General features: G+C 39.4%; 1 protein-coding gene across 2 annotated transcripts; it reads right to left on the reverse strand.

Annotated features, from left to right (window-relative positions):
* Window positions 1-27,829, reverse strand: LOC114047078 (tumor necrosis factor ligand superfamily member 15-like). 2 transcript variants are annotated; one of them, XM_027867783.1, is made up of 5 exons: window positions 27,556-27,829; window positions 11,489-11,531; window positions 9,457-9,504; window positions 1,677-2,159; window positions 1-866 (listed from the first exon to the last, which is right to left on the reverse strand). In XM_027867783.1, exons 1-4 carry the CDS (start codon window positions 27,778-27,780, stop codon window positions 1,705-1,707), a joined length of 771 nt encoding a protein of 256 aa, XP_027723584.1. In that variant the 5' UTR covers window positions 27,781-27,829; the 3' UTR covers window positions 1-866; window positions 1,677-1,704. The 2 variants fall into 2 exon arrangements, with proteins under 2 accessions (XP_027723584.1, XP_027723583.1); XM_027867782.1 differs by having other exon boundaries at window positions 1-2,159.
* Between the last annotated feature and the right edge of the window lie 141 nt (window positions 27,830-27,970).

Here is a 27,970-nt window from a genome sequence, read left to right on the forward strand (position 1 = left end):
TTTTGGTTTTCCTAACTGTAAGATGACCTCTAAAATTCTGTCTAGCTCTAAATTCTTCAATTCTTTTATCTTTCCTTCAAGAGATATTCTTTCATTATCAAGGGGTTCCTAATCATAATATGAAGCCTTGTTGAAGATTATAAACCCTTCCCCCCCACAACACTTTGTCCCCTCTTACAATGATGATAAAATAAATACAAACAGATTTAAACAAAGAAATAAACCAACCCAAACCCAGCCCCAAATTAGACCTAGCTTCCATTTTGACTTTCTTCAGGTTTGGTGATTGGCCACACATTTTCTAAGTTCATTTTTTTCTATGAACTTCCAGGTAACAAAGGCTAAGTATACCTGGTTGGAGTGGGAACAAGGTGGGCACTGGTGTTTCTGCAGTGAGCTTTCTGAAGATTTTTAATGTTCCCACCATCTTTGAGTGAGGTAAGAAGTTGCCATCTTGAATAACAGGTCTAGCTGTCGTTTCTTTAATTCTTAGAACTGGTGGAAGGTATGGATTTAGTGAACTGATATTTTTGGCATTGAAGGCCAGATTAATTTTCTGCCATAGCAAGTGCCCTTTCCTGTACTCAGAAAGGGTTTCTTTGCATGGTGCTTGCTTTTTATTGCATATGTCCACCTCTTGATTCACTCATTATGATGTGCATACATGTCATGATGAGAAAACACAACTTTGGGTACATTCCCCATCTGGCATGAGAAAAATCCCTGTTCGGCAGAGTTCCTGATGAATGTTATCTTGCTTTTTCACTTTCAAGGAGATCTCAAAGTTCAATTGTGAAAACATTGTGATTGCTAAAGGTCATCCAACCCAAACCTTGAGAAAATGCATGGCGATTCACAAAGTTGTGCTGAAAGAAATAACTCAAATTACTAATGAGAAATCTATAGCAGTACATCAAGGAAAACAATTTTCTTGAAGATTAGGGGCTCATAGAATTTAGGACTAAAGGGATCCAACCTCTGTTTGCCTTTTTCCTCAACTGTAAAATGGGAATAATAATGATAATAGTACATTCCCCTAGGATTGTTGTGAGGATCTAATGAGATTATATTTATATTGTGCCGGGAATACAGAGGAGCTAAGTGCTTATTTCCTTCCCTAGTACCTACTTTCCCCCTCAGGGGCTATTCAGTCAGGGCTAGCTGACTGTGTGACTTTGAGTGAGTCATTTCCCTTCTTTAGACCTCAGTTTTCCCACCTAAAACATCAAGGGGTTAGATTAGATAATTTATAAAATGGCCCCTTCTAGATCTGATCTTCTGTATTCTAACATTTTGTTATCTAAGTCTCCTTCTAGATTGCACATTCTGCATTTTAAGTTTCCTTCTGGCTAAAGAATTCTGTGTTTTAAGGTTTCTTCAAATCCTGACATTTTGTGTTTTAAGGCAACTTCTAACTCAGACATTCTATGCCCACGATCTCTTCTACTTTTGAGGTTCTGTGTTCCATGCCACTTTCTCTTGCTATCTTGCTTAGAATTCTCATCTTCTAGGCATATTGTAAAGTGCTTTTCCTAGCTCAGAACTTCCCACCTAAACTACAGACAGTGGAATTTCTCTCCGCTTCTCTCCCCTCCCCCTTCATGAAATATTCTGGGTTTAAGTACGTACAAATGATTAAAATTAGGAATTGGAAATATTCAATGAAAACAGAATACCCTTTCACAGTGATAACTTCCTTCATCCTTATAACAGGAAAGCCCCAAAGAATGTTTTGTCTTCTTTGGTATAATCCACAAGAGAGATGTCACTGACATTCACCATCAGCTTATCCCCCTCCTGCATAGGAAAAACAGCCCCCAGGTAAATTGGAGTAAACCAGGTGCTGCCTATCTCACAGATGGACTTGGTCCCTGTTAAAAGCTGTGTTGGCTCCGGGTATCTGTCAGTGACTCTGGTGATGACCTGGGTTATGTAATTGGGCTTGGTGGACCGATTCTTTTGGTTGATTTTACCACACTCTGGCGTGCTGCCTCGGAAAGTGACTTGTGAATAAACAAAGTAGTCTCCTGACTCTGGGATCACGAGGAACTTGTTGGTGTAATTCATTTGGTTTTTGATGAAGGCAGAGCCAAGTTTATGTTCCCACTGGAGAGCTGGCCATGAGTCCTTCATGGGAGTCATAGACTTCTGTCGAACAGCTAGAGAGACCAAAATAAGCTAACTTTACTGACATGGGATCAACAGACCCCTGTAAAATAAATGACAGGTCATTAAGGACAAAGCATTCTTTTCAATGAACCTTTACTCTTTTTTTTTCTTTCATTTTTAGTGATATCTTTTGTTTTTATACTGCCTTCATTTTCAAATATATCCTTCCCCCTCCCACAATCCAGGGATCCATCCTTTGAAAGAAAGAATAAAAAAGAAAGAAAGTGAAAAGAGCAGTTAAACAAATACAACCGGGGCAGCTAGGTGGCAGTGGATAGAGCTCCGGCCTTGAAGTCAGGAGGACCTTTGTTCAAATCCCTCCCACACACAACATTCATTAGCTGTGTAACTCTGGGCAAGTCACTTAACCCCAATTGCCTCACCAAAAACAAAACAAACAAACAAAAAAACAAATGCAACCAACACATCTACTACGTCTGAAAGTATAGGCAATATTCCATGCCCAGAATCTCCCAAAACTACAAAGAAAGGAGGGAGGTGCATCTTCTCACCTCTTCTATAGCACCGAGTTTGGTTGTTCTAATTATACATCATTCAGCTTTTGGAAAACTACTCTCATTATCATCACCAACATCATCAGATATGCTAAGTGGCACAGTGCCAGATAGAGCTTTGGATCTGAAGGCAGGAAAACCTGAGTTCAAATCCAGCCTCGAGTACTTACTAGCTGTGTGACCCTGCCTTGGGCAAGTCACTTAACTTTTGTTTCTTTCGGTTTCCTCAACTATAAAGTGGGGACAATAATAGCGACTACCTTCTAGGGTTGTTGTGAGAATCAAATGAGATCATATTTGTAAAGTACTTAGCACACTACCTAGTAATATAGTTATCCCTTTCATATCACAACTTTCCCTATTGTTATTTCAGTATATTGCAGCATAAGAAATTAAATGGGAAATTTTGGGGAGTTTTGTGGAAGCCAGAGACAACACATGAAGGCCCACAGACAACACAGAAAAAATTTAGAAATTCAGAAATGCATAAAATATATGTATAGTATTGTATAATATCAACCCCAATTTTATAATGAGGCACTGTAAACACTCCATAAAAGCAAAAGAAAAAATTCAGACTTCTTCTCTGGTACGAAAGGAGGGCAAAAAAATTTTGTGTGGATTTTCCAGGTTGTAGGGTGCCACACCCCTAAGCCCCACAATGTGGAAGGGCTAACTGTAGTAGGCACTTAATAAATTCTTATTTCCTTCCTTCCTTCATCATCAATAGGAAGATTATATTGAAAGCAACGATACTTAGGCAATATAGGTCTTAATGTATGCCTTCTGAACAATAAAATGGACTATAGCTGATTTGAAAAATATCCTAATAAAAGCTCATACAATATTAATAAAACACAGGGCTCATTACTGTAAGGCAGCACAACTATGGAATAATGACTAATTCTTACACAAAAGGAGGAAGAGGATAGATAGGGATTCTCAGAGCACATGATTAAGTGTTCCAAAACCTATAGAAATACTTTTAGAATGGACAGACAGACATTATTTTGTCAGGCAATAGTAAATGCTGACAACTGGTACACAGTATTGGATTTGTTGAATGTAACCAGAAGTAGTTACCTATGGAGATTATGAAAAAGCTAAAATCTAAGTGTCATCAAAAATCCTTCCCTAAGGTGACATGCCCATGAGCTCAAATACATGTTGACAAAGAAGAGTGAAATAGTTGACTGAGAGATGTGGATATATTTCTGGAAACAGAATTGTTTATGATGGGAATTTAGGACCAGATTTTCACCACCAGATACTACAGAAGAGTTATCCTCAAGGAGCCTGGAATTGGTGATCAATACACATTACACGAGGGAACAGAAGAAATTATGTAGCATATCCCTGCAGGCTGCAAAGATTTAGTACCTACCAAATAACTAGGTGCTAAATGTAAGTACAAATAATAAAAGAATGCCAGCAAGATGTGACCCAATGGTTCGAATTGCATATCAAAAACTTTCTATCTTTCATTGAGACGCCATGATGATAAATACACATGCTACAAATATGGATGTCAAAATATCCTTGAGAATTCAACCAATAAACTTAGTGGAATCAGAGTATCGTTATAGATGGAGCCCTTGCCCACAATCACCTGGCTATCACATCAATAAAAATGAATGATTTTATTAGATATCATCACATAAATACCCATAATCTCAAAGCCACATGGAATAAAAATCTTTTAAAATATAAGGATCCAATGGGAAAAATCAAACTTGTGGGAAAATGATGAGGTGCGTGCCCCTACCCTTCCTCCTCTTCTTTGCTACTGGAATTGCATTAAGGATGCTTTTAGTGAGCCTACATCCTAATACTTCTATTTCATTACAAAAAGCGGCCATTTTCCCTACTTATGCAAGACTCTATAGAATATTCAATATAAAAGAATCCCAGCAGCATAGTGATCAGTGCCGGGACTTCTTACATCTGAGCTCCATTGAATAAGATGAAAATAAGATAATGATAAGAACAGTAACAATGACAATAACACATTTATATAGCACTTTTGTTAGCCAAAATCCTTCTCTGTTGCCCCCATTATGGCATGGAGGTGACTCTGGCTTCTTGAATAATATGTCAGGTGAACATAGGCTGGGGCAGGTTTTACCAAGTTGTAGATTTTTGATGCAGAGTTTGAGACTCACAATTATCTGGTGTTTTGAGGCTTCCAAAGCATCTGCCCTAATTAGCAGAACTAGGGCAGAGGGTTTAACCCTAAAACAATAAATTTGGATATCTTCTTGACTGAGTTACTGAACATGATGACTGGGAGACTTTTTGGTAAGCTTATAGGTAGTTCAGTGGATAGAGTGCCTCTTTAGAATATTCAGGCATTAAGCCTTATAAAAATCAGGCCCTGGAAGAAGGGAACATCTCAGATCATGAGGAAGATCTGAGGTTCACTTCATTAGAGGGGACCATGGATCAATAAAGTGCCATTGGCTTAGAGCTCTGCCTCAGTTTCTTTTGTTGTAGGTTGGACAATTATAATCCCCATAGTTACATGAAGTGGGGCAAAGAAAAGGGAGGTAGTACTGCTGTTCAGTGGTATGCTGGGAAATGTTTAATAAGTATCTCTCTGAAAAAAATAAGTCTACCCATGATATTTTAAAGTTAATTCTACATTATTATGATTTTTTGCATTGCTTTCTTAATTTTTTGTTGTTGTTCAGGTGTTCCCATCGTATTTGACTTTTCACGATCCCATTTGGGATTTTCTTGGCAAAGATAGTGCAGTGGTTTGCCATTTCCTTTTCTGTATCATTTTACAGACGAGGAACTAAGGCAAATGGGGTTAAGTGACTTGCCCAGGGTCACACAGTTAGGAAGTGTCTGAGGCAAGATTTGAACTCAGGAATATGATTTTTCCTGACTCCAGGCCTGGCACTCTATCCACTATTCTACCTGGCTGACTTTTCTTAAATATAGGAAATCAATAAAACAAATCAAGCTCTGATTTGTAGTGTTTGCTGGTTTCTGATCAGCAAATGCTCACACTGAAAATTTAACAATCAGCTCTTGAGAGCTGAGGATGAGTTGGCTCCAGTACACTCCTAGTTTCCCTGTACTCCACCTTGATTATACCACAACTGGAGTGTAATGTTCAAATCTTGGCACCACAGTTTAAAAAAGACAATGAAAATCTGCAGTGCATCCATAAGAGAGGAGCCAGAATGATGAGAGGACTGGAGAGAGAGTGTTAAAAGGATTGGTTGAAAGAAATGGAAATATTTGGCCTGGAGAAGGGTGAGCTGGAGGAGACATGATGACTCTCTTCAGATACTTGTAGGGCTATTATATGGAAGAAGAAGAGTGAGGAGCAATGAATAGGAGTCATAGAAAGGAAGATTTGGGCTCAGTGTGAGGACAGCCTTCCTAAAAATGACAGCTGTCCCAAAGGGGGATAGCCTGCCTCAGGGGTTGTGGGTCTTCTAATAGAAGCCACATGACCAGAACCACAGGCACATTAAACCTCAGTTAGAGGCACAACCCATCTCCTCTACAGGGGTGGTGGAGGAATCCCCTCTATGACATGTGGCCTGTGATGCCCAACATCTGGCTTTTAACGCCCAGGGCAAGCAGAAACGTTTTAACTTCCCACAAGAATGTTTCAGTTTTGTAAAAGGCAGCCAGGCTTAGTTGACACTTTCACGTACTGACATCCACAGTGAATCTTCCCTAAAGTGATTGATTATTCTTCACAAGAGAAATTTAAAGAAAGCTCTCATTCCACTAGTTTGCCAGCTCTCCTTCTACAGAGGCAATCTGACATTTGGTCATTAGCCAGCAGACATGCGTGCATATGCCCATGCACAAACACACACATTCTCACAAAGTGTGAGAAGGTCTTCCCTTGTCTCCCAAGTAAATGATCCATGGATATCTCTCCTGCAAAAGGAGAGATGTCCAACAAAAAATAGGAATGCATTCTTATTAGTTACTGTAGGAGCCTCCTTTTTCTTTGTGATATTTTTCATCTGCCTCTCAGTTGCTTAGTAAAGTTAATGTTTATAAAGTAATCACATATCATGGAAGGAAGGTCAAAGTGCTGAATACAAGTAACTAGCTTCTTGAGATTGCCTTTGAATGGGTCGGGTTAATGTGTAATGGTGTCTAAGCTACTCCATTTCAATTATTCCTTCTGGCAGGTGGCAACAACCATGTATATTTAATTGTGTCTGATTTTCATTCTGAAGGAATGCACCCCTTGATAAGGCATTCAGGCAGGATCACAGGAGAAGGTCACAGGGAGGCCTTAGGGATATTTTGGTTACAAACTATTCTATACAAGAACTAATTACTTAAATCTTAAAAAATAAAAAAAATTGTCCTAAATGAACAAAATTCATTGAGACGCAATATGGTATAGTGGCTAAAGATCCTGCCTCAGAGTCAGAGAAGTCTGATTCCAACTTTGGCCTCTTATAAATACTAACTGTGAGTTTTCAGCAAGTTATTTAACCTCAGGCAACACTATAAGAGGCAGTTGGGCCTAGAGTCAGGAAGATGTGAGTTCAAATTCAGCCTCACTTACTAGCTGTGTGACGTTGGACAAGTCACTCAACCCTGTTTGCCTCATTCTCCTCATCTGTAAAATGAGCTGGAGAAGGAAATGGCAAACTGCTCCAATATCTTTGCCAAGAAAACCCCAAATGGGGTCACAGAGAATCAGACACGACTGAAACAACTCAACAACCACAACTCTCAAAAACAAAGCAAAAAAAACAACAAAATTAATTGGAGAGGAAGTAGATGTTGTTGAATGGGTTTTTGCATGTCTTGCCTGGACTCAAAACCTTCTCTGGTGTGTTTCTGAGGCAAGTTATTACTGTTTTTTTGTGCTCTGCATTTCAGACACTATGTGGGTAGTCTGTGGAAGAACAGCTAATTGGTGTGGAAGTAAAGAATTTGCCACTGGTCAGTGAGGCCTTGTTGTGATGTGGAAGGGATGCTGGGCTCTTGAAGTCTATACTTGTGGTGGTTCTTCCTTCCAAGCACTAAAGACTTTGAGTATGGGAACAATATCATTTAATTTGGAGAGACTTTTCACCAGGGATGCAGGGTGATGAGTTTTTTGGCTGTAGCAATTTTTGAAGAATTTTGGTTAAATTGTAGTGGGTTGCAATCTGTGTGGGTGGAAGCGTTACTCAAGCCCTTGAAATTGTAGCTTGTTAACATATTAGCATGGATAGAGCACTGGGCCTGCAGTCAGGAAGACTAGTTCCAATCTATCCTCAGGCACTTATTATGCTGTATGAACCTGGTCAAGTCACTTAATCTCTGTTTGACTCAGTTTCCTCAACTGTAAAATGGGGATAATAATACCTCCTAAGGTTATCCTGAGGATTAGATGAGATAATAATTGTAAAACACTAAACATAGTGCTTGGTCCATGGTAAGCACCATATAAACTCTTGTTACGTGCTGTGTTGGCATTGTATAAATGTTAGTTTTTATTATAATATTTTATTATTAGTATATTGAAATAAGTGACACTCACTAAGTTAGATGTACCCTCATAGCTCAGCAAGAATGAAGGATTTTGGAAAGATACCCTTCTAAGCTTGGGACAAAATTTGGAATCTTGAATTGCAGAACACAATGAGGGGCAGGCACTGTGCCTCTATACCAATAATCCTGATTTTTTGTGTCTGGGAAAAAGCTGATTTTGTAATGGTGTGTGTGTATGTGTGTATATATGTACATATATGTATTAAGGTTATTTTGATTTTTTTTCCCAATTCATTAGATATATATTTATCTACTGTGCACAGAATCCTGTGCTAAGTACTTAGGAAGAGAAGCCATGGTCCTAGCCTTTGTGGTGCTTAGCAGAACCAAGGCTATTGTTTTAACTTTTCCCTATACTTTCACGTCTTGGAATTGGACAGGAAAACCGTAACCTTCAGTCCCTCAGGAAATCCCTATGCCCTTCTGCATTTGGTAATAATAATAATAATAATAATTTTCTAAAATCCCTGAGAGTTTAAATGCCAAGGATTTTTCTCATGTAACACTTTTGTCCAGTTCCCTCACAAGACAGAAGAACTGGAAATCCCAGCCTTGAAAGATTTTTTTCTGAAGAGATGTGATTCCCAGTTTGAAGCTGATATCCTTTATATCCTACAACTTTGGAAAATCCTTAAAACGAAACAATGAGGCTATTTCAGGGCATGGCTATTTTTCCACCCTGATTTATATGTGAGGCAGTTTGGTGAGATGATGAGAGAGGAAACTCGAAGGCGAGAAACCTGGTTTCATATTCTGCCCAATACACTCAGAGGGTTTCCCTGGGGTCTTTTTGCAAAATAGAAACATTTGTGGGCAGTTAAAACATTTTTGCTTTCCCTGGGCATCAAAGAGCAGATGTAGAGAGGGCTCCTCCCTAAATTCCATGGAAAGGAGTTGGACCGGATATTCTCTTAGGTCCTTTCCAAACCTTCCATACTGTCTGTATGACCCTGGGCAAATCACTTAACCTCAATGTCCCAGGCAACTCCCTGAGCCTGTAAGTTGCAGAGTAGTTGTAGATTTCCATTGATGGAGGGTATATCCTCCCAGAGGAGCCCCTTTCCACTGATGATATGTCATAGTTCTGAAACCTGACTTCTGCCCCTGAACCCTCAAAGAAAATCATACCGTCCCAAACATAGGGAATGTTCAATGCTTAGTACCCTGCAATTTCCTCTCTCTGGCCACGTATCTCAGTTGATGTTTCCTAGGGAATGAATTATTGCCAATGAAGAAAAATTACCTGTCAGGTGTGCTCTCGGCTTATCTGTATTAGACCTGGGGGGTATATCTGCAACAGAAGACAAAACATAATTTATACATGTCCTGGTTTGCCTTGGGCTAACAGTAGTGGTTTGTAGCTCTGCCTGGAAGTGTGATGATAGGAGAACATTCTATTTTGTATTTTGGAAGGGAGTATTGGGCAGGATTTAATCAAATTCTATTCTATTGTGGTTGGGTAGGGTAGCTAGGTGGTATAGTGGATAAAACACGGGGCTTGGAGTCAGGAACAGTCATCTTCCCGAATTAAAATCTGGCCTCAGGCACTTTCTAGCTGTGTGACCCTGGGCAAGTGACTTAAACCTGTTTGCTTCAATTTCTTCATCTGTCAAATAAGCTGGAGAAGGGATTGGCAAACCACTCTAGTATCTTTGCCAAGAAAACCCCATATGGGGTCACAGAGAGTCAGACATGATTGAAAAATGACTGGACAACATGGTGGGTGACCTAGGAGTGGTGTACTTGAGGCAATGATGGAGCATTTCAGTGGTCTGTACCTGCTGATCCTCAGAGTAGTTAATTGTTTCCCTCTGTTGTTATCCCTATGCTCCCTTTAATTCTAGGCATTGTGGCATGGAAGGCCTAGTCCAGTTCTTTCCCTTAGGCCTATGAACTTTCTAAAAAGTATTTTGATAAGTTAATATCCGTATCATTGATAGCCTTTGTAATTTTATGCATTTTATTTTATGTATTTAAAAGCATTGTTCTGAGAAGGGTCCATGGGTTTCACTGGATTCTAAGGGGTTCACGGCACTAAAAAGATGAGGTATCCTTGGTTGAGTAGAATCAAGGCCACCATGCACACCTTTTACTCTGGGTGACCTCTGTTCTGATTGTCCTGAGGGGTGACTCAATTCATAAACCCTCCACCCTTTCTTCCAGAAAGGGTCCTCAGGCAAAATTTAGACATCATAGGACTAGGAGTGCATTTAGCCTTTTGGTTCACAAACTTTTTGGTCTCAGGACCCTTTTGTACTCATAAAAAAAAATTATTGAGAATCTCTCCCCCCAAGAGCTTTTGTTATATATATATATATTGATATTGGCCATGTTAGAAATTAAAATGTCTTAGTGTTCTTATGAAAATAGTTTTGACCTTGTGGATATCCTGAAAGGGTCTCAGGGACCCTTAGGGGTCCCCTGACCATATTTTAAGAACCACTTATCTAAATAGAGTCATATATTTAAAGCTGGAAAGGCTTAGAGACCATCTAACCCAACCCCCCTCATATTATAGATAAAGATCCTAAGGTCCAGAGAGAGAGGGTAAGTGATTTGTCTAAGGTAAAACAGATGGTAAGTGGCAGGGTTTGGATTTGGACCTGCGACTCCTAAAATCCATGGTTCTTTGCATCACCTTGCTTCTTAGGCCAAATTGCCTTATAGATAAGGAGAATGAGGTTCAGAAAGCTGTACAGATTTGCCTGTGGTGAATTAATGAATTACAGAGCTGGGAGTCAAACCTAGGTCTTCTGATGCCTACTCCAGTGCTCTCTCCTATCTATTGGGCTGCCCTTTTTGCAAAGGCCCACCTCTTACACACTTGCTCTACTCCTCTATATCTAGCAATGCCCTGGCTATGCCTCCTGGGAATAGGGAATAGGGCAGAGCATTTCTTTGGTGCAGACCCTTGGTGAAATTGAAGCAAAGGCAGTTTGGGCATGAAGCCCATCAGAATCCACTCAACAAACATTTTCATTGGTCCTAATACCTGGGATAGGGACTTGCTAATTTTTTTCCCCTGTGCATGCCCTATATTTGAGGAAGAACCTCAAAGCTACTACCATCATTTTTTTTTTTTTTTTGGTGAGGCAATTGGGATTAAGTAACTTGCTCAGAGTCACACAGCTAGTGAATGTTATGTGTCTGAGGTTGGATTTGAACTCAGGTCCTTCTGACTCCAGGGCTGGTGCTCTATCCACTGCACAACCTAGCTGCCCCCATCATTTTTTTTTTAAGCATAAGAAAAGAAAAAAGAACATAAATAGACTTACAAGCTCGTTGATGTAACCGGTCAGATTCCCTTGCCTTCAGAAACTGTTGGAAAAGACAGATGTGGTTTAAGTTATTCTCAGCTACAAAGAAATGCTGCCGCTGCTCAGGTTGGCTACAATGGGGTGAGGGCAATTGTAACTAAAAGGTTGTTCCTGGGTAGCTCTGAGTGCCCAGATCTTCCCCTTCTATAAACTGAAACTCTAAACTTCCTTTTTAAATGACCTGCCTGTATTTTTTAGCACCTTAAATTTCTGACTTTGAAGTCACATCTGTAGGGATCATTGGTTGTAAGCTTGACTTTCTTTTTCTTAGATTGATAATTCCTCTCACTCTTTAAAACCTTCTGTAATGAAGCTAGATTTATTTTGATTTATAGTTGTACGTGTATCTTGTTAGATGGGTAGGGGGCACACAAAAGTTAGGGCATGAGTCTTGGAGTCACAAAGATTCAGTTCAAACCCTTCCTTAGATACTTATTAGCTGTGTGACCCTGAACAAGTCACTTAACTCTGTTTGCCTCAGTTTCTCACCTGTAAATTGGGGATAATAATAGCTTTAACTTTTTGACTTAACTTTTTGAATTCATATCTTCCTGACTACAGAGTTCTTTATCCAATCTATTACCTAACTTATCCCACCAACTTAGATTCAAGAAGCACTTAATCAGTGCATCTGTAAATTTTTAAAGGTATGGTAGTCTCTATAGCTAATACCCTGGTACTTCCTTATGTCAATAAGTGACAGAATCATTTAGCAGTGGAGGTAACTTAAACCAAAATTTCAGAACCTGTATATTCTGATAACTGACTGTTAGGCAAATCACTTGACCTCTCTTTATTTGATTTATTTTACCTGTCTGATAAACAACTCCCTAAAACACAGATCTATTGTGCTTTAGAGCTGACAAAAGTACTTTTCTCCTAATCATCCTGTGAGGTAGTGCAAGTATTATTTCCATTTTACAGATGGAGAAAATGAAGCTCAGAAAGGAGAACTGACTTGCTCCTGGAGTAGCAAGAATTGAACCTAGGATTTGAACCTGGATCTCATGATTCCAAATAAATGGTGATAATACCAACTGTTCCTAAAGGCTATAGATATTTTATGAGAAATATGGGGTCATGTTAATTTCTAATGGAAAAAAATTAACACAAATTTAGTATGACATAATTTATCATCAGTATCTTTGTAATGTAACTTTTTTTCACCTGTCCCTGATGCCAATCTACTCAGATATATTCTCCCCTACTAGACTATAAGCTCCATGCAGACAGGTTTCCTTTGAATCTCTTCTAGTATCTTATATGTTGCTTTGAACAAAATAGAATTCATAGAATTTAGAGCTGGAAAGGCCCTCAGAGGCCATACGGTCCAACCCATTATTTTAATGATGAGGAAATAGAATAGTTAAATAACTTGCTTGTGGTCTCAGGTAATAAGGAATAGCCACCTTAATCAATGTGTTTTTGATCTTCCTTCATTGGTGAGGAGGCAGATACATTGTTAAATACAACTGGCTCAGCTTCTCACAACCTCTTTACCTGAGGGAACCATGTATTGGGTGAACCAGAGGCAATCATATTTTTGAGACACGCCCAGATTTCAATCCTGCTTCCATTTGGCTACTGGCAGAAAACTGAATGTGCCTGAAGGTTTCTAGGTTTGTAAACAAAGTGTTTCTTTTTAATTTTACTGAAGACTTTTGTTCTCGTATCACAGTTGTTTCCAGAGAAGTCTCAATTCCTCCCAACCCTTGTCACAAAGTAAAGCATGAACTACACCCATCTTTCTTTTTCCTGCTTAGGTTTGCTTTTGGATGCAACACACTTTAGATAACAGGTATTGCTGTTTTCCTTGAAACACCAGCTTTGTTAGAGAATATCAGCAGTGATCATCTAGTCCGACCTGTTCCTGAACAAGTATTCCCTCCACACTATACCCACAAAGTGCTCAACCAGCTTTTGCTTGAGGATTTCCAGAGATGAGAAACAACTACTTCTGGAATCAGCCCATTCCACTTCTCCATTGCACTTCTTGCTAGGGTGGTTTTCCTTCCATCAAACCAAAATTTGCTTCTTTGCAACTTTTACCCATTGCTCCTACTTCTGATCTCTGAGGCTAAGCAGAACAAGGTCAGTCTCTCTTCTGTATGATAGCCCTTCAAATACTCTAAGACAAATATGCCCCTGTGCTCATCTTCCCTAGGGTAGGTATCTCTGGTTTCTTCAATTAATCCTTACGAAGTATGATCTTGCCATATCCATACCTTGCCTCTAACTTCTCCTCTATTGATCATTTAGGGAGAGATATTAATAAAATAATGATAATAATAACAAATAACAACAACCAATATTTATGAAGTCCTTTTAGCTTTGCAAAATGCTTTGCATATATCTCATTTGATCCTGAGTTATAAGGCACCTTGGAGGTCATTTTGTTTAACCCTCTGCCCTATGTATTTCCTCTACAATATCTCTGCTAAGTAGTAATCTGGTTTCTGTTTAAATATCTCCAGTGTTGGGAAATAAAGTACACCACAGTGAGCCTGCCCATCTCATTTTTGGACAACCCTATTTGGTCAGTGTCTAGCAGTGCTTAGATCCAAACTATAGCTATATGCTTGAGAGTTAAAAATCTGTGGAGTTACATTTATAGTTGGGTTTATCTCAGGTTTTTTTTTTTTTTTTTGCTCCTCCAGCCTCATATTTGTTAATTGGATAGCTCACTGTAATGGAACTGGGGCTCTTCTATCCCTTCGCGCAGAAGTGACTGAGCTATCAGCACCTGCCTCCCACATGGCTATCTTCTCTCTTCTCTCTTCCTGGGCAGAGTTAAGCACCAACAATACCCTGTAGAAAATGCTGCTCTGGTACTTGGCTTTACCTATAGTAGCCACTATTCTAAATTGATCATGAGGACAAAATAGATGTAGATTCAAAGGTACCCATCCATTCAACATTCATTACATACTACACTATACAGCTACTACATGTGTAAGGCATGTCCAATTAGGGCCTGTCTACATGGTCCAGAAAAGGGACTGTGAAACCTTTTTGTTCCACAGAACCACCTTGTGAAACCCAGTCACTCGCAGACTCCATTTCTTGTTTTGACAATGAAAACAAACACTCCACATGGCTGCCCCTCCTTGCTCCCCATCACTTTATCTTCTCCTAAAATTCCTTTTCTTCCTTCAAGGCTTAGCTGAGGTGCCACTTACTCTAGGAATAATTTTATGATCCCTGCCTTCTTTAACCCAAATGAAAATATTCTCTTCACCCACAAATTTTCCTACTTTGCATCTCTCTGTGGTTCTTATCACAATCTACCATGTGTCATAGTTATTCGCTGACCAGCACCCTTTCTACGACTGTGTAAACTCTTTGAAAGGAGGTTTCATGCTGTTTTTTTTGTCTTTGTATTTCTAACCTAGAACACAGTGCCTTGCAATATAATAGCCTATGCTTAGTAAAAGCTTATCCATTTGAATTGCACTTCTCAGAATGAATCTGCCTTGGATAAAATAGCAATGAGATGATATTCAATTCTTATTTAAAATTATAAATAAATACTTCCAACAAGAACCCAAAACAAGTTCTAGAATGCATCTTACCAAGTCTCAAAGAGTAATCTTAAAAGTTGGTCATCTAGACAAAGGTCTACCTAACTTTTGTATAGAGTTTTGATAAGGGTATTTCACAAATGGAGTTCAGTTCAATCAATAAGTCAATAATCAGTAAGAATTTATTAAATATCTACTATGAGCTAGGCACTCAGATGCTGGAGCTATAAAGATAAAAAGCAAAGTAATGCTTTTAAGGGGGTTACATTTTGTTGGGAAGACATGTATATGTATAAATATAAACAGAAAAAAATCAAAATAAATACAAGGTGGCTAGGTAGGGAGAAAAGCAGCAGTTAGAGGTCTCACTGTACTCCCATAAAGCATAGAAGGTGGTTAGTACTTGAGCTGAGTCATCAAGAAAGTGAGCATTCTCTGAGCACGGGTAAGGAGGCAGAGCATTCCAAGATTGGCCAGTGCAAGCATGGGGAGATGGGAGATGGGCAATGGAGTGCTCTCTGTGAAGAATAGTCAGATGGCCAATTTGCCCAACTGTAGAGTGCAGGAAGGAGAGTAAAAGAGAATGAGTCTGGAAAGGGAAATCGGGACCAGATTGTAAAGAGCTTTAAAATCTAAACAAAGAAGTTTGTGTTTTATTCTAGAAGTATTAAGGAACCACCAGAATGTATTGAATAGGGAAGTGACACAGTCAGACTTACACTTAGGAAATGTGGACTATAAGCTTCTTGAAGGCGGGGACTGTTTCTCATTTTGTTTTATATATCTAAATTCAGTCCTGTTATTTTACCTCCAAATCATATTCTCTTCTTTTCTTTGGTGTATTTGTTCCCCAGTTCAGTCAGCGACTTATTGAGAAGATAAATTTTACCACGGATTAAGGTTCCACAATTTGGAAAATAAATAAAAAATGTTTCATGATTTTTGAACGTTGGAAAAATCTGTGTCTAAACCATGGGAACAAAGCAGCATTTGAATTCTGTCAACTTTATTTCTAAGTTTTGGTCATTTGATGCTTTCTCTTCCCTCTTTTCTCCACCCAACAGCACATCATAAGCTCCTTGAGAAAGAATTGTTTTTCATTCATCCCAGTATTGAACACAGTGCTTTCCACAGTGGGTATTTAATAACTGCTTGATATGTTGGGATTCTCTCCCTTTTCTAGTCCTCTTCCTTCTCCTCTTGACTCTCCACCCATTTCCAGTTCTCCTTTCTTTTATTCCCTCTTTAACTTCAAAATTCTCATTCCATTGGCACAAAGATAAAAACAAAACAGAACAATACTTTGGAAAGGGACCAAGCTTCTGTAACTATGCCTTCTTCCCTCTTTCCCTTGTTCCTTTTTTTTTCTGAAGTGTGTGTGTGGGTGGGTGGGGTGCAGTAGGTGTGGACATTTACTTCCAGCATCCTGTGCTTGACTCTCATAGTGTTCCAGTGAAAAATGGGGAAAGGTCAATCAATCAGTCTTCTAAAAGTTTTTTTGTCTACAGGGTGCTTAATAGAAAAACCTAGCATTGTACATCTACAATCCGATATGAATTCCTTGAAGACTAAAGACTTAATTTTGTCTCTGTTACTTTGCTGAGTCAGCTAGGGAGTGACGTAGATAGAACACTGGGTCTGGAGTCAGGAAGATCTGAGTTCAAATTCAGTCTCAGACACTTACTAGCTGTTTAACCTTGGGCAAGTCACTTGAAGAAAAAAACAATCTGTTTGCCTCAGTTTCCTCATTTGTAAAATAGAGATAATAATAGCACCTACCTTGCAGGGCTTCTGTGATGATCAGATGACATAATAATTGTAAAGCTCTTAGCATGGTAGCTGGCATATAGTAAGCACCATGTAAATGTTAAATATTATTATTTAATGCTATTGAAGAGTTTTGTACAAGTCAGGACATTACAAAGATGAAAACAAATGCTGTGCCACTGATGCTAATACTTGTGTAGCATCAAGCATTGCTCCTGAATGGTCTGAAATAATAGTTAACAATAACAGCTAACATTTATATAGTGTTTATTATTTATAATTATTATCCCATTTGTACCTCACAACAACCCTGAGAGGTAGGTAGAAGTGCCTACTATGTGCAAGGCCCTGAGGGAAATATGAAGACATAAAAGAAAGAAAATTGTCTTCGCACTCAAAGGGGTCATATTCTACTGGGGGACAATGAATAGACAAATGTACATGATACAGGTGAAAAAGAGGAAAATGGAAGTCTCAGGCTTATAAGTAGAATTAAAAGGCCTTAACACAGTAATAGAATTAATGAGGCTGTTAAATTAAACAACTGGCTCTTGATCAAGATAAATTGCCTGGTGCCATTACTGGCATATGTTTCAAGGTATCAGGAGGTTATGATAATCCTTGGGATGTGACCAGATAGAATTTGCCTCTTCTCATAATTTATTATTGTTTGGAATCTCTATGATCTTCAAAACCTTTATCACACTCTGGAGTCCTCAAGGGTGTATGTTATTACTTTGTCATGATTTAATGCTGCAGATATGTCTTTGACTTATTTTCCCTTTCTGTTAGATGAACAATGTTTTTGAGCTGCAGTGTATTATGTAAGCTTTGTGGTTTGAGGTAATTGCCTCGAATTCTCTGAAAGCCCCTTGACAGCAGATATAAATCTGAGACTGCCTCTGTTAAACTGGAATTCTTGACTTTTAAGAGGACTCAGTGCCAGATAGCTAATTACTTGATAAAACTAATAAGTATGCGTTGCTGATAGATCGGAATTCTAAACGTTGTGCTGAGTCACTTAGTTTATTGGCTTTTACATAAGGTGTTGTAAGGAGAAGGAGAACACTGGCAATTAGGGGGATAAGGAAACTGAGGTACATAGGAAGGAAGTGACTTATTCAAGATCACATGTAAAATAAGATAACCGAGCCAGGACTGGAACCCAAATCCTTTCACTCCAGTTTCTATTACCCACAATTCTCTCTCTCTCTCTCTCTCTCTCTTTCTCTCTCTCTTTTCCCCCCTCTTTCTTTTTCCTCTCTTTCTCTCAGCCTGTCTCTCTCCCTTTCTCTCTCTTTCTCTCTGTCTCTCTCCTTTTCTGTCTCTCTCCCCCCTCTTTCTTTCTGTCTTTTCCTTTCTGTCATTCTGTCTCTCTACTTTTTTCTATCTCTCTCTGTCTCTCAGTCTCTCAGCCTGTCTCTCTCATTCTCTCTCTGACTTTCTCTCTGCCTCCTCCTTCCTCTCTCTGTCTCAGTCTCTATCTCTTTGTCTCTGTCTCTGTGTGTGTGTCTCTCTGTCTCTTTCTGTCTCTCTCTATCTCTCTGTCTCTCTATCTGTCTGTCTGTCTGTCTCTGTCTGTCTCTCTCTTTCTGTCTCTCTCTCTCTCCTTCTTCTGTCTCTTGTACTGCCATACATCACAGTAGAGAGTTCTTAAAGAATGTCCACTTGGTTAATGTCCAGTGGCCTAGAGGGAGAATATCAACCATGAGTTTGCCATTGGTCAGGCTCTGTTAATGGTCAGTGATGGTCCAGCAGGCTGGATGCTAACCCTCTTGCTCCCATTCACTTCACTTCTACAAGGTCAAGGGTAGGTTGAAATCATCATGAAATAGAGCCACAAGATCTGCTTAATTGTCAGGACTGATTAGCTCAAGGAGACATAACTTGGACTCCCTGACCCACTAATTCCAACAATGCAGGCACTCATTGCTCCACTTTTAATCTATTTTTTCTTTCTTATTTGGTTCATGCTGACTGCTGCTTAATAATTCAAAATAACCTTGTCCTTCAATCAGCACTAGCATGTTCACTACTCACTTCTATCAAACATCCCAGTACTTAGTAAGTACAATGCCTAGCACATAGTAGATGCTTAACAAATGTTTATTAATTGAATGATCAAATGATCTCTGCTCTTTTGGGTTGGTTATGAATCATTAGATTAATGCAGAAATGCAGTCGACCTGAATTTTTTCAAGGAACTCTTTCTCATTTAGTTTTTAAGTAGCAATGCACTCTTTAATCTGTGCTCCATGTTTACTTATTACTCATTAAAAGGAAAATAGGTTAATGAATTATTAGACTTAGGAATTAAGGTTTTTGTCATATCTCCAATGTTAATCACAAAACCTTGCATATACTTGCATAAACTCATAAGTACTTGGTGAGCTGAACTGACAGCATAATCACAGGTGATCAGAGCTCAAAGGACTTTCGATCTAGTCCAACCCCCATGAATGACCCCAAGGTCATTCAGCCAACAAATGGCAGAACCAGAACTCAAACTCTGGGCCTCTGACTTCATGCAGTAGAATGAAATGAATAGTGGCTCAGGGATCAGGGGGTCTGGGCTCACATCTCACTTCTGATTTTTACTACCAGTGTGTGCAGAGTACTGAAGCTCTGTGAAGATACTGAACCTCAGTATCCTCATCTATAAAAATTAAGGGATTGGACTAGATGGCTTGTGAGGTCCCTTTTCTACTTCACTGCAGGATAGATTGACAAGGACGTGAGTTTTTATTACTGCTAGTACTCTTCCCATGTTCATAGAGTCTGAGTTTTTAAAAAAAATGTTATTGTTCTTGTTTTGTTTTCTTTTTATATTTGGCTTTAGAACAAAGACAAGACAGAAGAATCTCGTGCTTTGGCTTCAGTTTTGCAATTTAGCTTTCTAAATTCTGCCTGATCTTTCCTGTTTACATTCAAGTTAGATTTAAATCTATCAAGGACATCATTTAACTTCTTTCTACCACCAGGCATTTAAATAGTCATTTCAGTTAAGCAATTGTTCATAGACACTGTGCTCTCTCAGAACACAACTGTGGGAGTCCTGACATGATTTTATTGGATTGTTTGGGCTCACCCTCCAATCATCTGCCATGCTTTTGTATAGAGTCATATGCTAAGGAGATAAACACTCATTGCTGTGTAAATATTGTTGTGATTCTGCCTTCTTGTGCTGTCTGTGTTTATGGGGGTCAATGAACTGACTGATATATGTCAGCTTAATAGATATTCTATTCATTGCCTTTAAATTATGAATGAACTATTCCAAGAGGAAATTTTCAATGAACCTTGATTTATCCTTTGCCTTAAAGCTAGCTCTTCTCTTTCTCTCTCTCTTTTTTTCTCTCCTCTCTCTCTTTCCCTCTAGCCACTCCTCCCCTACCCATGTCATTTTATCTCTGTTTATCACTACTTAGAAATTAGGCAAAAAAGTTTGGTTGTTCTGGCCATTGAATTCTTGATTTCCCTCTAGCGAGATCTTCCCAGAATATGGGAGAAGAGACAGGATAGTGTAGGGAAGAACAAGAGGCCAGCAAATGAGGAGACTTGGACTAATGTGCTGTATCACTTTGGTCAAGTTAACATCTCTCCTCTTTAAAATTAAGGGGTTGGACTAAATGATCTCTGACTTCCTTCCAAATCTATCATTCTGTATCGTAAAGTTTCATCCAGGTCTAATATCTTGTATCTTAAGGTCCTTTCTAGCTCTAATGTTTTGCACTCTACTATTCTATAGTATTAGATTCTTTTTAAGTTTTTTTGTAATAAGGGGGTGTGTGTGTGTGTGTGTGTGTGTGTGTGTGTGTGTGTGTGTGTGTGTGTTGGAAATGCAGGGGCCCAATCCCACTCTAATAGACTTGCTCTGTTTTCAACTTGGGCCTGTTCATTCCTCAGGAAACTTTATGGGCCTTTCTTCCCAAAGGCTCACCGTATTAATGCTAAAATTAGTGCAGATGCCTGACTGGCTGCCTTAGCCCAAAGAAACTCATACCTCCTGAGCTCAAGAGATCCATCAGCCTCAGACTCACTGGTAGCAAGGATTATAGGCATGTGCCACTGAAGGTATGTGCTGTATAGTTTGTGTCTAACAGTGTATGTTCTTACCCTCCCCCCACCCTCCTTTGCCCCACCTTTTGGACTGTACCTCTGATTTCATTGATATAGGGATCTCTCTCCACCAACATAGATTAGAACCTGCTTTACAACTTACGAGTTGCCTGGGACACTGTCACACAGCCAGTAGGTGCCAGAGGTGACATTAGATCTCAGGTCTTCCTGACTCTGAGGCCAGGTCTCTACATGCTCTGCTCCACTTTCTCTTAGGGCTGTCATGGTTCTAATAACCAATGTTTTGGCATTCAAAGTCATAATCAAGGTGGACAGATACTAAAATTTAGAGTGTACTTGTTCTCTTTTATCAGGTTAGCAACAAAGGAATTTTGCATCTGGCTAGCAAAAACTATGAGCTAAAATAGGAAGCCTCCAGATGGTATGCTTCCTGTGCCTTGTCCCCCAAGCTGCTACATCCCAGGAAAGTTCCTTTCTGGTCTGTCTCCACCCTTCTTCCTCCTTTAGCAACAGATCTTCTCCCATTCCCCTACCCACATCCCTAAGTGGATGGACTCTGCATCCCGAGGTCTCTTCCCCTAAGGTCTTATGATCCAGTGTTTTCCCCCACCCTCAACTGAATTTGTCTTTAAAAAGTCGATTTTAGACACCATTTGACACCATGCTTCCCCCAGCTCACCATCTTGTTTTGTTTCCTCTAGATGCCAGAATTGCTTGTTATAGCTCTGGTGACATTTTACATTCTAAGATCCCTTCTAGTTATAACATTCTATGTTCTAAGTCCTTTTTAGTTCAAACATTCTATGTTCTAAGGCCCTTCTAGTTCTAACATTCTATGTTCTAAGATCCTTTCTTGATTTTACCTGCTATGTTCTGTATTCTAAAGCCCTTCTAGTTCTAATGTTCTATGTTCGACATTCTATTTTCTAAGGTTCCTTTTTGTTCTAACCTATGTTCTAAATCCCTTCTAGTTCTATCATCCTATAGTCTAGGGTTCCTTCTTGTTCTTCTTACATTCTTCATTTTGCATTCTAATATTCTCTGATCTGTGTTCCAGTGTTCTATGTACTAAAATTCCTTCCTTTTAGGTGTCTATTTGCTGTTTTGTTTTGATTCAATAAGATGAAGCATGATGCAATAATTTACAACATAAATAAGTCTTAGCTAAAATGCATCAACAGATCCAACAGGATGAGTTCTGTCATTTCACTTAAAAGCCAAATAAGCAGGTTAAAGATACTAAAGGCTTCTCCTACTTCCCAATTTAGTTTCTCCCTGGAATGTAGTTGTCTGAATGAGAACATCACGTACAGGGAACAGGCTTTGCCCATCAGATGGGAATGTCAGGCAGTGGGACGTTGTTTTGGTCTCACGTGGGTGGCTGTTTAAGATGGGAAGTTTTACTTCACTGGACTTACAGGAAAGGCACAATTAACTTGACTTTTTAATCGTGTAGTGGGGAGTGGGGTCAGACTCTTGGCGATAAACTTCTGCCACAGATGTGGCCTGCTACTCCTTCTTTGATATCCACTTGAGTTTTATCAGATCATCAATTCATCAACAGACATTTATTAAGTACTTGCAATGTGCCAGGCACTGAGCTAGATGTTGGAGATACAAATGCAAAAATGAAAGTAACTGTATACATTCGATTAGAGGATACAATTTGTATATGAGAGGCAGCTAGGTGGTGCAGTGGATAGAAAACTTGGCCTGGAGTCAGGAAACACTGAGTTCAAATCCAGCTTCAGACACTTACTAACTGTGTGACCCTGGGCAAGTCATTTGATCACCATCTGCCTCAACTTCCTCAACTGCAAAATGGGGATAAGCATCTATTTCCCAGGGTTATTGTGAAGATCCAATGAGATAAGATTTGCAAAGTGCTTAGCATAGTGCCTGTTTCAGAGTAGGCACTTAATAAGTCTCCTAAGATAGAATCCAGTGCTTAACACATAGTCATGCTGCCCCATGAAATTACTTTTACTATTCATTATCTGTTAGTGGCCCAGGCAATTTTTCCAAGACTATGAAATCACAAGTTAGATATTAAAAAAAAATCTACCTTACAAATTAATATGACTACTTTTAAATCCCCACCTACGCATAATGGGGAGGAGTAGTGAAGAAGGAAAGGGCAGGAAGATTTCTTTCCTGTTCATTCATCTAGACTGAAAATAAAACTTCCTAATGCTGGAAATACCCTGACTGATCAAGAGATAGGATTCTAATTGCTAGCTGACTCTCAAAATCTTAGCCTTGGTTTTGAAGTCTAGGCTCCGTCTTTGGATTCTGCAGATGCTTGAGTTGGCTTGCCTTAGGGCTTGAACTGAAAATTAGCTTGGAAAAACAACTCAGACACTAACTTGGTAGACATCTCTAGTTCTTGCCCACTTGCTGTCTCTGGCAGCTCCTACCTGCTGAAAGATAGGAAATGGGGCTGTGTAATACAGTGCAAAGGATACATGACTGGGAGTTAGGTTGTTGTTGTTTTAAACCTAGAATAGCAGGTAGAGAGTTACAAAATCATTTGGTGTAGAATCATAGGTTCATAGATTTAGAGCCAGAGGCGACCTTAGAGGTCATGGAGTCCAACACTCTCCTTTTATAGATGAGGAAACTGAGTCCTAGAAAAGTTTAGTGACTCAGGGTCACTTAGACACTAAACATCTGGAGCAGGATTCAAAATAAGGCCTTTTGGAGTCCAAGTCTATTACCTTTTTTTTTTTTTTTTGAGGCAATCTGGCTTAAGTGACTTGTCCAGGGTCACACAAGCTAGTAAGCATCTAAGGCTGGATTTGAACTCAGGTCCTCTTAGGCTCCAGGATCATTGCTATATCCACTGTGCCACCTAGCTGCTCTTTATAGCTTACTTTCTAAATTTAAAACAACAACAACAACAACAACAGCAGCAGCAGCAGCAGCAGCAACAACTACAACCACAACCGCAACCACAACCACAACCACAACAACAACGATAACAGCACTTTTTCTGTAGCTCCTGAACTTGACAAATTATTTTCCTCCCAGTAACCTTGAGAGGCAGGGAGTACAAAGTATTATCTTCATTTTTCAGTTGAGGAAATTGAAGCTCAGAGAGAGGAAGTAGCTATAATTTTGATCAAGTAGTAAATGTTGCAGTAACATACATAATATTTATGTGAGGATAAAATGATAATAAAAGTGAACTTGGCATTCCCATCTTGGCTCTGCTGCTTTCTAGCTGCATAATTTTAGGCAAGTCTCTCAATCTCTGCGGGCCTCAATTTCCTCTTCTGTAATGTGGGGAAAATCATCTTTGTGCTACTTATCTCCAAGGGTTGTTTTAAGAGAACTCTTTGTCAACCTTAGGGCTCTATGGAAATGGAGCTGTGATTGTGTGCTTCCTTATCAGGTTCTCAGGGAAACAAAGGTCACAATTTTTGCCCACATATAAGTGGCAGCATTTGGATGGTTGACTTTCTGGCTCGGCCTTTGATGAGATAATGATAGCTCATGTCTACATAGCAAATTGCATTTGATCTTTGCAACAATCCAGGGCAATGCAGGAATTATTCCCATTTTTATGGATGAGGAAACCGAGACAAACAGAAATGAAGTGAGTTGCCCAATTTTATATAACAAGGAAGGGGATAGGATGGGTTCTAATCTAGTCCTTTTAACTCTTAGGTTCAGTGCTTGTTCAAAGCATAAATGGTTTCTTTTGATTGTAGTGATTGATTGAAGGCAACTAGGTGTCAAACTGAATTAGAATGTTGGTCCTGGGATCAAGAAGATCTAATTTCAAATTTGGCTTAGCTGTGTGACCCTGGGCAAGTCACTTAACTTCTCTTAGCCTCAGTTTCTTCATCTGTAAAGTGGGGATAATAATATCACCTACCTCATGGGTAGCTAGGTAGCACAGTGTTGAGAGTGCTGAGCTTGAAGTCAGGAAGACTTACTTTCCTGAGTTCAAATATAGCCTCAGGCACTTACTAGCTCTGTGACCTTGAGCAAGTAACAGCTTCTTTGCCTCAGTTTCCTCATCTGTAAAATGAGCTGGAGAGGGAAATGGCTAACCACAAAGGGTTGGATACGATTGAAAATGACTGAACAATAACAACAACCTCACACAATTCTTGGGAAAATCAAATAAGTTTATTTATGTGATGTGTCTGAGAACAAAGTACACAGCACATGGGCTAATAGGCTTTGGTTCAAATATTCTCGGAATGATTTGGATTTGTCAGGATGGTATTGTTTACCTAGTTTCATTTTCCGAACTCTCTTCCTGCTTTTGGATCTGGGTAATTCCCTTCTCCTTTGAAGGATGCTATCTCCACCCCTCTGCAAAATGAGAAGGTTGAACTGGGTGATCTCTAAGATCTCTTTCATTTTTATATGTCAACTCCCTAAGTCTTTTTCACTTTTCCTTTCTCAGGGAGAGTCAGTCATATTTCTTTGCTTAACCAAAGCCTGAAAATTTCCCTATACTGTCACTTTTCTAGTTGATAGTCCTGGGTACCTTTCCTCATAGATCCTCTTCTCTCTGGTCATTGCCAACACACATTGGACACTGCTGTCACTTGCCTTTTTCTTCAACCCAAAGTTCCCAATTCAATCTTGTAGAGATTTGGCTATGGATGAAGGACTGGGCAGGATCACAGCATATCAGTATAGCTAGAAACTGCATACATCTCATCAAGTCAGTTTAGTGCATAGTTTAAGTCAGGAGTGGGGAACCTGCAACCTTGAGGCCACATGTAGCCTCGAGGCCCCAGGTTCCTCACCCCTGGTCTAAGTAAAGCTAACATTCAGGGTGTAGAGCAGAAAGAGCTCTAGACTGGGAACCAAGAGACTTGGTCCTACCTTCAACTCTTCCGCTAAACACTAACTCTTGATGTGATCTTGCCCACTCTGGGCCTCGTTTCTTCCTCTCTAAGAATGAATTAAATAGTCCTCAACAAGGTCCCTTCTAGCTCAACTTTCTATTGGTATCTGCTTCAGACTATATGTAACAGGATCTCTTTTCAGTTTCAATGGACAAACTGAGTAGAGGGAAAACTATTTCTCTTGCCAATAATAATAATAATAATACAATAATAATACAACAATAATAACTGTTGACATTAAGCCACTAAATCTTAAAACTGAGCAAAAACTTTTGGGACACCCTGTATGTCTAAAGGTTTGTAGATGCACTTCATTAAAGAATCACGACACCCTCTGAAGTGGATAATATAGGTATTACAATCTGGTTTTTTTTTTTTTTACAGGATGAGCTGAATGTCTTTTCATGCAGTGTTTGAGAAGTTAATATTTAACTATAGTATTGTTTCTGGATACAGATATGGCTCATATAATGAAAGGGTTTTTTTTTTTTGCCATCTCAGAAACCGACGTGCCATATATAGGGTCTATTATCTAACATAGACGGGGTTTATCTCAAGTTTGATTCTGGTGTTATGATCAATGTGAACGGAGATGTTGGGTTGACCCACAAGAAATAGACACAGGTTTTCTGTCTGCCTTTTATCTGTTTTTACTATCTGGGCTGCTGCAGTCACAAACAAATGATGCTTTTGCCCTCCATTTCTTGGCTTTGAAGTTTTACAGGCTTAGCTAGAACTGACAAATTTTCAAAAAAGAAAATTCATAGACACAGAACACAGTAGACAAGGGACATGGGTTTGAATCCCTGTTCTGTGGTCACAATGTGACCACATACACGTTTTCCATACTTCAATTTCATTATATGCAATAATAATAATAACTGACTTTTACATGGGTTTTTAAAGTTTGTAGAATTCTTTGCATACATTTTCTCATTTGAATCCCATAGCAATCATGTGAGGGGAGGTATTATAGGAATGATTTACCCCATTTTTCAAATGAGGAAAAAAGAGGTTAAATTGTTTGTCCAGGGTTGCATAGCCATTAAGTGGCAAAAGAAGATTCCAGAGAATTGGACTATAAATGATACCCTATCCATCTCTATATTCTTTGAACCTTATTGTTTCTCACCAAGATTTACCACTTTTAACAGTTATAAGATCAATCATCACCTGAACATGCTGACTTCATTTTTTTTTTCTGTCAGGAAATTGTTTTTTCTTTTCAAGGTCAAAATTTCTTGAATAACAACATTTCTTTTTCTGGAGTTGGGAGATAATTTTGCTATTTGCAAGCCTAAATTTGTATTCTTCTCTTACCTTCCTTTAGGCTGGATTTAAGGGAAACCAGAAAGATCTACGGAGTAGGAGAAATTATTTAATTTTTGGACACATAGAGATAAGCTTAGAGTATCAGATATGGAAGGGACTTAGAGAATATTTAAAAGCAATGGATTCCCCTAACTGCTGAAGGACTTGATATTATTTTTTCCCCCATGGATACACGGTAAAGGGGCAAAAAAATCATAACCTTGAAAAGCTTCACAAACCAGAAACTCTCCTGCACTCTGGTTCCTTTCATGAGCTAACAAAAGAAGCCAGAGGTAGTGGGCATGCTCAGGGCCATCAGTTGGCATTAGTACTTGCGTCTCCACAATATTACAACTCTTGATTTCTTGTCCAGGGCCATAGCTGGCAAACTGGACCTCTCCTTGGCTTTGAAGGTACCAACCCAGAGCACCTACTCCCCATCTGACACTGCTGTCAGAGGCATTGATTGCCTTACCTGACCCATTGCACACATTTCCTGTTGGGATCTGAAGTTGTCTACAAGAAGATAGGCCATGAGTACAGCAAGAATGAAAGCCAGGAGTGCACAGAAAGTGACAGCTGGGCTCATCTTCCTTAGGTCTCTTCTGGTGCTGTGATTGGTCCTGTAGTCACTGCCTCCTTCCTGTAGCATTGCCATGCCTGTTTCTGGTTCCAGGGCTGGGCCTTCTCCCTTTGGCATGGCTTTTCCCTACAGCAGCCTTCACTCTGAAACTTCTGGCTTCTCCCTATGCCAGAACTCTCCATTATATACCAACAACTTGTGAAAGTGGATGAATGAATCTCTCTGCTCCTCCCTCTTTTCTTCCCTCCCATTTTCCCACTTCCCTCCTCCCCTTTGACGGCACACGCACATTTACACACACACACAC

This window comes from Vombatus ursinus, unplaced genomic scaffold, assembly GCF_900497805.2.
Source record: "Vombatus ursinus unplaced genomic scaffold, bare-nosed wombat genome assembly UNPS02014786.1, whole genome shotgun sequence".
Classification (NCBI taxonomy): domain Eukaryota; kingdom Metazoa; phylum Chordata; class Mammalia; order Diprotodontia; family Vombatidae; genus Vombatus; species Vombatus ursinus.

Excerpts from the sequence above, each read along its gene's own strand:
- LOC114047078 (XM_027867783.1), bottom strand. The coding sequence starts at position 27,780 with ATGCCAAAGGGAGAAGGCCCAGCCCTGGAACCAGAAACAGGCATGGCA. Across the intron at positions 9,505-11,488 it reads CCGGTTACATCAACGAGCTT|ATATACCCCCCAGGTCTAAT; the intron begins GTAAGTCTATTT and ends CTTCTGTTGCAG. Across the intron at positions 2,160-9,456 it reads GCCGAGAGCACACCTGACAG|CTGTTCGACAGAAGTCTATG; the intron begins GTAATTTTTCTT and ends TGGTCTCTCTAG.